Below are 10556 nucleotides of genomic sequence, written 5' to 3' on the forward strand. Positions count from 1 at the left end.
CCTATGCTGGATCTAGTTGTATCATCAGGCTTCATCCTTGGTTTCCTTTTCTTTGGGACCAAAGTTCTTAAGGAAGGTCTCAACAACCACCATGAATTCATGGAAGGCGAAAAATTTGGGGAGAATGTCATAGAAGGGGTGGTGGCCATAGAGAAACAACAAGGGAAAAAATATTGAAACACCATCTTTGAAAATCACCTCTGACAACAATGAACAATGATTAGAGGCGTTGTTGAGAGAAAGTTGGGAGAATCTAGTGTGAAATGATCTGTTAATCTATTATTAAAGTTGGGAGAATCAGAATCAATCAAATTCAACTAGAGTTGAATTTTCTATCTTGCTATCAATATCTAGTTTTCGGCTTAACTTTTGTTTCAAAATAATTTTATAAGCAAAAAAATGAAAAACTTTGGATTGAACATGAGATACAGCATCAAATGATATATTATTTTAAAGTATCAGAGACGTGAAAATCATTCAAGTCATAAAGAATTTAAATACAAGTTCTGGGCAAAATTGTTCTGGGGAACATAATGTAATTGTTCCTTTTTTTCTGTATAATGAGGTGGCAAACTTGTGAGTCTAATTAATCTCCTTTTGTACCAGGTTGCTCGCTAAGGAGTTAAGTGCTTTTAAATATTGGAACTTTAAATTTAAAGGGGGATCAATTCCATAACCTTGGAAAAGGGATGAGAATGTTAAATCACTCGCACCACCAAACAACATTTGGTGAACATAACGTAATTCTCATCCCTACATTAGATACTTTGACAGCCAAGGCAGATCTTTGCAGTCTCTCAGCGCAAAGGCAACATCATCACTGCCAAAGGGTAAAATGAAACCAGTCAAATCAATGGAACCAACATATATGTAGGTCGTAATTCGTAAATGTAGTATAGATAAGAAATTTAGGTCTAAACATATTGCCACATCGTCGCTGCTTAGTATGCTTTCGTTGAGTTTATTTCGAAGAAATAATTACTTGTTTTATTCAATTTTTTGAGAGATAAGTTATTATTTTCCTAAATTTAAGTTAAACTAAAAGAGTTTAATGTGTTAGTTAATAAACTTTTAGAATAATTATCATAAAAATCAACAAATTTCATAGATCACAAGTTATGATCAGATGATAGTGTAAAATAATTTTATAAGTAATTTTTTAAAAAAAAAGTTTAGAAAAAAAAATATTTTATTGGAAGAGTTAGTAACTTGAAAATTTTAGTTGTCTAAATTCTAAAAACATCGAAACTCATTCCTTGGTTATTGGACTACGGCTAAACATACAACTATAGTTCGCATGCAAAAGAAAGCAAAATCGTGTTCAGATCAAAACTGCAATACCCATAATCCCGTCATTTGTTTCTGTGGGATCAGCTGAAAAAATGATAGGGGTTTTGAGAACTAACCTCGGGAAATTAAGCTGCAATTTTTGCCACCTGTGCTTGGCACCTGCTTCACATAAAATAATCCTGCATTCACCAAGCCTACAGCTGCAGAAGAAAAAACAAAAGGAATAAAAACACGTCAGATTTAATAGGACATTATTAGCATGGATTGCATATACACTTGGCCTGCAGAGTTCAATATTGTCTTCCGATATCAATAATGCTATTTCGAGCAGAAAGAAAACAATAGAAGTCTTACCCAACTTGCAGGAGCGTATCATACCCAGGAAACACTTCTCCGTTGCTGGTACAGAAGCATGAAACCCTCATAGCCAACTGCATTGTAAAGTAAAACCTTACGTAAAGACGACTATACAAATCAACCTTTTGCATAGCATCGGTGAAAGGATACGACAAAACTTAGATACTCATTCATAAGACTTTTGGTGTTTTCAAATCAAAAATGGAATTTTACTTTGGTAATCTATATTAATCTTTAATGCAAACCTTCATTAATACGGATTACCGAGGTGAAACTCTAATGAAAAGGATATTGGTTAACCAATACAATGATCAAATTAGATTCTAATGAATTCTATTCGTGTAAAAAACATATATTAGAATATAAAACCTGAAGCCACCTAGAGATTTTGTAACTTAATCAAATATGCATGGCATGCATAAAAAACACTTCATGTAATGCTGTTCAAGTGAAAAGCTGGGGACTAAGGTTTAAAGGTGTGAACTCTACGGATAATCTGAATGCAAATCGAGAAAAAAATAACAGGGAGAACCTTCAGGAGCTTACCTTTTCAAAAGTGGTTTCCCCCATTCCTGTATTATAAAGCTCGTGCACCATTGCTGTCAATAAAATTTTGCTAACTCTGGAACAGCTTTTCATCATCTTCAAAAGAAAGAATGGGGTAAATGTAAGATTGGGAAAAAATGTCAGCAGTTTTCTGCCAGATAAACGAATGTATTAAAGGTGCTTGAGATTGTATCAAATAATTTAAGTTCATGCATTTTTGCGAGAAAAATCTGGCTCATATATAAAGGACAGTGATAACAATGATTTCCTATTTTACTTCTTTACTGTGTCCTATAATGACTGGTTCCTAAATTATCAGTCAAGTATGACGAACTAAAACAGCACTCATATTAACTCTAACCCACAATCATATATAACAGAATAAGGTATTCGTTCATGTTATAATCCTTAATTTAAGAAATAGATCACGTTTTCTATTTGTTAAAGTGCACATCCAAGTTACATCAGCAACATTTGTAATAATGTACTTTAATCAGAGTCAGCTTATATGTCTCAAGACTTCGTTCACTGTCTAAGCCCTATGGCATCATCTACCATTCAGTAAAAAAATGGTATCAAGAAATAATCAGCACATTGCAAATTTCAACTCACTTGAATATGAGGTGCTTGGAACATTTCTTGAATGGCTGCTTCAACATCTACCATTCCAACAAGTCCCTTTCCTAAAGAACATATGCAAATGAATTTTAGTGGGCAGAAGCACCGCCTCAAAAGTCAGAAGTAAGGAGTTCACGCATACAGTTGATGATCGTAGTTTAGACTTTAGAGTAAATAACGTAATTCAAATAATCAATGTCAGATTTGTAAATCAACATCAAGGCTGCACACCTAGCAACAGTAGAATAACAAGTCTGGAAGAAATAAGGCTAAAAAATCCGGTTCACGTGGTTTTCATAATTTCATGGTAATATCAAGCACCAGTATACATGCAATTTCTGAGCAGACCCCAAACAAACGATACTTTTTTATTGTTATGCCTATAATACAAGATGGAGCGACTGTCGTTTAAAGCACAGTGTGTACAATAAGATAAATAGCAATCATCCAACTAGCCATCACGCAATGCATTAGAAGGTCATACGCTGTTTCTTTCGTATATGATCAATGATCAATGTGATTAAAGAGTTAAGATGTAAAGTATATGCCTTCTGCAATTGCATTTTGCAAATACCATTAAAAGACAATTGACACAAAAAAGAGATATTTCTTGACATCCTAGACAATGCCAAGAAATAATATATAAAGAAAGCATGCCGTTTTACAAACAATACAAACTTTAATTGACAAAAAGTCAAAAAGCAGGAAACATTTCGTGATCCCTCCTTTCTACCATGATGACATGCAAAATTTATAAAACATGCTCATATACCTGCAGTAACACAATCAGGATTAGAAATTAGCTTCTTCATACGATAATCTGCTATTTCAGCTGCACGTCTGCATATCTCCAAAGCACGACGTGCATCTCCAGAGATTGCTGCAACCTGAATAATCAAACACCATTTTAGATGTAAACCAATGAGCTATAATACCAAAACAAGTTCCCATTGTACATGAAAGATCAGAGGAAATCAATCTTCACAATGTCATAGTACTAACCTTTCTTGAAGCAAATTCTACAGCTTGCTTTTCAAATACATCAATTCCCTTGAGGCGACTTGAAATGATTTCTTGAAGCTGCTGATAATTATATGGGCCAAAGCAAAGCCTCTGTATGCCCATTCGGCTTGATATACGAGGAAGTAACTTCTCTGGAAGATCCATAGTATTTGCTATCCCTGAATTGATAGTACTGAAGAATAAGTTTTTGCAATGCACAAAGGCATCAAATTGTTATAATCATATGGATTCTTGTTTTCCAACTATTTTAAATTACTTCAGAAAACTGGGAGATCATAATACTGAAAAAATAATTGAAAAATGCATTATCTTACCTATGACAATTAGCTTGGAATGTGGCTTAGTAGGCCAGTCAAGAATATTGTACAGAACCTGTGAAAAAAGGAAAATTCATCACAATGTGATTGCATGTTTTAAATAATGCGACCTAATGACAAGTTTCCTGTTGTAGGATTTGTAGATTACCGACTGGTTTCTGGTTACTAGAAGATCAAGTTCATCAATAAGCAAAATACATGGCCGGTCAGCCTCATCTCTGGTTTTCTTTCCTTCTACAAATCTCTCATTTAGCAAGTGGAGAGCCTTTTTCCAGCTGACCCTGTGGCCATTTAGTGCCTCATAAATAACCTGAAAGAATATCAAGACTATAAGAAAATGACCTCGGAATATCAAGACTAACTAGGCACAAGATACTATATACTTCATGAACTTTACCTTGTAAATATTCTCGGGTGATGCCAATTTCAGACCATTAATCTCCACAAAAGTGTACGGTTTGATGTTTCCTGCATCAACTTCTGACTTCAAGCTTCTCATTACTGATAGTACACTCATTGTCTGCAGTTAGACATGAATAAAAGGACTAAGAAGCAAGATTTGTTCTATGATAGAAGTTAAAGCCTCATTGGATATAGTAGACTAAAGAAACAATATAGAAGATCAACCGAGGATACCTTGCCAGTTCCCGGAACACCATGAATGTAGAGGCAACGTCCCAGACATTGATTGTCAGAAAGAGCACCATTGATGAATGCAGTTATCTCCTCCATTTCTCTAAATAAAAGCATGTTTTGATTATTAAACTTCAGAGAGATATACAAAATATTTAAAATCATTTTCAAACTTCAACATACTTATTTCTACAAGGTAAAGATTTTGGCAGTGACGCTAACAACAGTGTAGCCTTTGCTCTCTCAAGATCAGTCTGTTTGTGCGATCTTACATGCTGTGGAATTGTTTTTGTGCCTATCTTTTGAAGTCCAAAGAACTGTCCCTTCTGCAGATTCTGTATCATTTACACATTTATTTTCTGTGGGAAATCATAAATACCAAAAAAGAAAATGCTTACAAAGTGAACAATAATATTCATACTGCAGCTAAGTGATGGCTTGTTGATGGCTTAGATTGTGTATTTTTAATATTTTCTTTTTCGTATTCAACATCTTCATCTGTGTCAGAGTCTGATTCCTTGTCAACATTCCAGTCTTCGTCACTGTCATGCTCTTCACCATTCTAGCATACAAGAATAAACTCATCAATACTGGCACTGTTAAATGGTCAACTACTTTCTTTCATAAGAAGGATCTCGCTAATATTCTGACATGATTACCTCTGTTTCATTGTCAATATCAGCAAGACGTTTGAAACTGTGCCAATGGATGTCATACTCATATTCACATAAGAAAACATCATCTCCCTCATCGCTAGCTTTAGCATATTCTTTGGGGGTCATGACATGGCAATGTCTAAGGACAGATTCCATCTGCAGTAAATATGGGAGCAACATGATAAAGTAAACGAGGATAAGTTCCTAGTACATTATGCCTAACCTGAGGCTATAGAAATATTAAAAAATAACCATGAAAGCACCAATAGTTATGTTAAATTTTAGGATATAACTTTTTTACTTCATCCTATAATGTAGTCGTTAGCTGCATCAACTGTTTCATTATTATAACATCCCAATTCTCCTTTATTTGATATCTAATATAGTGGACACGAATGACAAACATATTTCCTGGAGCATGATGTTGAAATTTAATTGTTCAACTTCTTTTCTGACTACTTAAATTAACATGGGTGTGGGATTGCACGTTATGTTCTTAACTTAACGGCTAAGCAGGAAAATAGAACTTCCATTTCTTGTGATAAAAAACAATTCAAACAACCCTGGATGTAAAGGTTTTATAAGATCCGTAAAGGCAAATAAGATTTTATCATGATTGTAGATAAACTAAACTAATCAATAATTGAATCATCTATCAAAATAAGCAACCACTCTTTATTATCCATGGATATTATCTATTAAATAAGAACTAGACTTGATTTAGTATGGAAAAGAAGACTCAAGCCATCTAGATGTACCCAAAGATTTCAACCAGAAAAACTTCACACGTTAGCATTTTACTATCAACATGCAACAACCACCAAAACAGTTAACACCCAGTACCTCAATGTCAGCAAAATCATTAGTTCGATATAGCTCCCTCCTCAGGTTATGAGGTTGCCGCCCAACAGAAGTCTCTTCTGGGATTGTATACCAGCGCACCCGACACCAATAGTTGTCATCCACCTCTCTCCATATGCTAATCACATGCCCAATGGACACGAACACAATTAGGTATTGAACAAAAGAAAACGCTGCCAATCAACAACAAAAGACATGCCATACCTTTTAATACGACCAGACCACAAATCACTGGAAAGGAGCTTCTCCCTCATAGTCCTAACTAGTTTCTTACCCTTTGGAGGCTTTGGTAACTGAACTTCCATACCCATCTTACGAGCCTCGCAGAACCCACAGATCCAATCCCCTTCAGGAACATCCTTCAATGGAGGCCTCAAGCATTTCAAATGAAACCCACCCAAACAATCGTCACACTCAATCATGACCTCATCGTTTGAGGAAAAACACATCCTACACTCCTCCATTTCGGGATCTTCGTCATCGGAGCTAGCATCTTCTCTCCTCTTCACATAAACATCATCCCCCAATTCAAACTCACCTCCATCATAAACCACCTTTGTGTAATACACGCGCCTCTGAGGCAGTTTTGCACTCTTTTCACGATTCTCCGATTTCCTTCTTTTAGCTCTGGTAACAACACCCCCCTCACCCTCCCTCTTCCTCGTGGATGCCTTTTCCGATGAAGCCGGTGTTACCGGAGCAAAGGAAACTTCAATTGAGTTCTTCCCATTCTTCTTCTTCTTTGACGCATCGACGACCGGAGCTTTATTTTTATCTGAAATTTTGCTGGTTGTGGCTTTATCTTCGCCGGAATCCTGATCGACACAATCGATGGATCGTCGTATCCTCCGCTTCGGAGTTGTGAGCGAGATTTCGAGCGGTGTGTGGGGAGGCTTGGGAGCATCGAAGAGGAGGGACTTGGCGCGCGTGGATCTGCGAGGATATAGGGTTTGTGGAGTGTCGGGGGTTACAACCGGCGAGGATTTGGGATTGGATTGGGATCGGAGTTTGGGTTTGGAGGGAGTTTGAAGGAATTTGGAAGGAGTTGCAGCCATTGACGAATGGAGGATTGAGGAAGAGTGGAGCTAGCTAGGGTTTGGTGAAGGAAGGAGGGAGTGAGTGAGCAGAGCAGCAACAACAACTGCAACCGTGCTTACAACAATGAAAAATGGCGCCAAATGTTCCCTCTCCTTTTGACATCTTTGAACATTATATGTTTTTTTGGTAATGATTCTTAGGGCCACCGAGGCTTATGCATTAACGGGCCCAATCCACGCCTTTTATTTATTTATATTTCTATGTCGATTGTCGAGTGGCAAATTATGAATAATTTAGATTTAAATATTTTTGTATTTGTGAAAACCAAAAATAATATCAAGAATATATAATAATTCACTTATTTTGTTCAACCTCCTTTCTCATATTTTTTTTTCTTTTAATTCTTTAAAAAAGACTTATTAATCTTTTGTTGTTTCTCTTTTTAAAATTATTTTACATGGTCCAAAAAAAGTTATTAAATAAATAAAAGATAATAATGATTTTACAAAATTAAACTTAGTATTAATTACATTAAAATACTAAAATCATATTTAGTAAGAGTATTAGTAAAAAAATAATTAATATTACATTATAACTAAAATAAATACCAACGACATGTTTAAAAAAGGACAAATAATTCAAGAATCTAATAAAAAAACTGTGAATATATGCAAGTTTTAAACTAGTTAAAGAACTTGAAAATTCTAAGTTTACAATCTGCAAAAGTGAGAATAATGATTTGCATGTGTGACTGTGTGAGAATATTCGCCTAGGTTGGTAATTTTTTTATTAAGTATTTGAACTATTTTAAATAAATCTTTGAATTTTATTTTCAATTGAGTTTCTAAATTTCTATTTAATTTTCAATTATGTCCCTATTAGACCTAGCATGGGCTTAATAAAAAAACAAATACAAAATTTATCAAAGACCTAATTTTTTTTAAAAAAATTAAAACGTAATTTAAAATTTGGATAAATGACCAATTTCATTGTTACACTTTGCCCTCTTGACAAATTCATCCTTTTATTTTATAAATGATCAATTTAGTCCATAATTCCATTAATGTATCAACAATTTAATGTTGTTGTAAAGTTTCCTATGTCCCAATTAGCATTGAGTCCCAATGTGGAATATCCTTGATTATGTGATAAACATGTGTAAGGGATGTTTCATGCTAGTCAATAGTATTTTGGACAAAAATGTTAGTATTTTTTTAATTTCAATTTTAAAATTTACAAAAGGTAATGAGTATTTTGATAAAAAGGTTTTTCTTCATAATTTCGTGACAATACTTTATTTTGCAACGAAAAAATGACCTCTAACAAATATAACTTAATGACAAAATGATCCACAATAACATTATGAATATAAAAATGCACATGTATCATTAAACTATAAAATTTTTTTCAATACACATAACTAATACATCTTCATCATTATCAAATGGAGTCAAACCATCCTCACACCCTCTTTTGGATACCAAATAAAACATCTTTTGAAATTGACCATATCCATTACAAGCCTTACATAGATCATGTACAATCCAAACATTCATTAGGCCAATCTCCAATCAATCATAATGAGAAATCGAATGAAAAGGGTAGTCACAAACCAAAGGCCACAACCCAGTCTCTCTCTTACAAGAGGTAAAAAAGAAAGAGGATAAATGAAAGATTAGTTTTTTTTTTTTGTAACTTAATAAAAGATTAAAAAAACGCACATTCTCCAATTGACATTTTAGTTCATACATATCTAATATAATGTGTACCTGACATTCACTTTTCACCATGTGAATTTGTCACATTATTTTTTACATGTCACATTAGCAAAACATTAATGAAAATGAAAAAAAATCTGATGATAGGATTAAATTGTCATTATATTTATAAAATTATAGATTAAATTGATCATTTTCATAATATGAGAACTAAATTGACAATAAATGTAAAATACAAAAATCAAATTGATCATCATTTACCGTAAAAGTTGAAATCCGGCAGAGTAATCACACCTTGTTGGTTAATGATCTTACGCAAAAAGTTCTATATGTTCAACTTTGGAACAAAATTTGAGCAAAACAAATTCGATATGAAAGGGACTTTTTTTTAATCATTTGAACCTAGGTCAAATGTCACTTTTAATATTTTAAATGATGATACTATATTCTAAGGGCAAACAGTGATGTCTTCTCTCACTCGATTTTTTTTCAGAATAGCGTTTTTTTTTTACAGAAAAAAAAGACGATGCTGAATTTTTATGTTGTGGTGATGTGGTCTGCTCAACAGTTCCATTAATATATGTTATGGGTTATTGGTATCCTTCAAATCTCATTATTGTACACGGTTGAATCATTGTCTTCAATCCTAAACATGATTCAACGTTTCGAACAATGATAAATTGGTATGAATATAATAATAATTGAAAATATATAAAATAATAGTATTAAAGAAACATAATTTTATATCACTAAAAATTTTAAAAAATATATATTTTATAGGTTTTTAACACTCAAAGTATATATAAAAAATTTAAATTAAAAATATTATAATACTTATATCTAGATTTCAATGAAAACACAACACTATCTATTAAGAAAAGCAAGTTTATCTTCAGATTTTTTTTTTAAAAAAGACAAATACTAAAGTTAAATTTTCATTTTAAAAAAATCAAAACCGGCGTCATATTAAATATTTTCATTAGCTTGTTATGAACCATTTTTTCCTGGTATTTGCCGGTTTTTCTCAATGCTTGTTTAATATATTTAGACCAAATATTAGACCAATTTACCGGTTTTCCAATTGGACTAGTTAGCACGGTCCTGTACCTAAAACATGGCTAAAAATAAAATTTGATGCTAGTACCAACTTAGAAACAATCGAATGAAATTAGCTTCACATTTTCACATTAAAAGAAAAAAAACAGCCAGAGGCAACCAGTGTCTTGGGTTACCATCAAGTTCTTTTATACACCATCTAGATGTGATCTGCTTCGCTTTTCGGATATTGTTACTTCACAGTTCACAGGGGTCTTATTCTATGAGTCCAACTAGAAACATGACAAGTAGATAACAACATGTTAGAAACATAATATAGAAGTCCTTTCACGTGTCTTCACCTAATAGCAGCTGATGAGTGAAGACCCATAAATGGCTTTTTATATTCACATTTCCAACATCCACTACCCACAGATTTGAACCCAGATCACTTTAATTGTTGT

The 10556-nt window shown here is 33.5% G+C and overlaps 1 protein-coding gene and 1 non-coding gene across 2 annotated transcripts; both read right to left on the minus strand.

Annotated features, from left to right (window-relative positions):
* Positions 1 to 426: 426 nt before the first annotated feature.
* LOC114387487 (origin of replication complex subunit 1A-like) lies at positions 427 to 7493 on the minus strand. Its single transcript, XM_028347678.1, has 16 exons — positions 6506 to 7493; positions 6284 to 6419; positions 5444 to 5596; positions 5206 to 5346; positions 4968 to 5119; positions 4788 to 4887; positions 4549 to 4671; positions 4300 to 4461; positions 4149 to 4206; positions 3814 to 3992; positions 3584 to 3698; positions 2806 to 2876; positions 2194 to 2289; positions 1645 to 1721; positions 1407 to 1490; positions 427 to 820 (listed from the first exon to the last, which is right to left on the minus strand). The coding sequence occupies exons 1-16, from the start codon at positions 7354 to 7356 to the stop codon at positions 754 to 756; spliced, it is 2565 nt and encodes an 854-aa protein (XP_028203479.1). The 5' UTR covers positions 7357 to 7493; the 3' UTR covers positions 427 to 753.
* LOC114388798 lies at positions 5459 to 5536 on the minus strand. The gene has a single exon (XR_003661591.1). It is a non-coding gene; the product is annotated as a small nucleolar RNA snoR28 (small nucleolar RNA).
* Positions 7494 to 10556: the final 3063 nt, after the last annotated feature.

This window comes from Glycine soja, chromosome 15 (assembly GCF_004193775.1).
Source record: "Glycine soja cultivar W05 chromosome 15, ASM419377v2, whole genome shotgun sequence".
NCBI lineage: Eukaryota > Viridiplantae > Streptophyta > Magnoliopsida > Fabales > Fabaceae > Glycine > Glycine soja.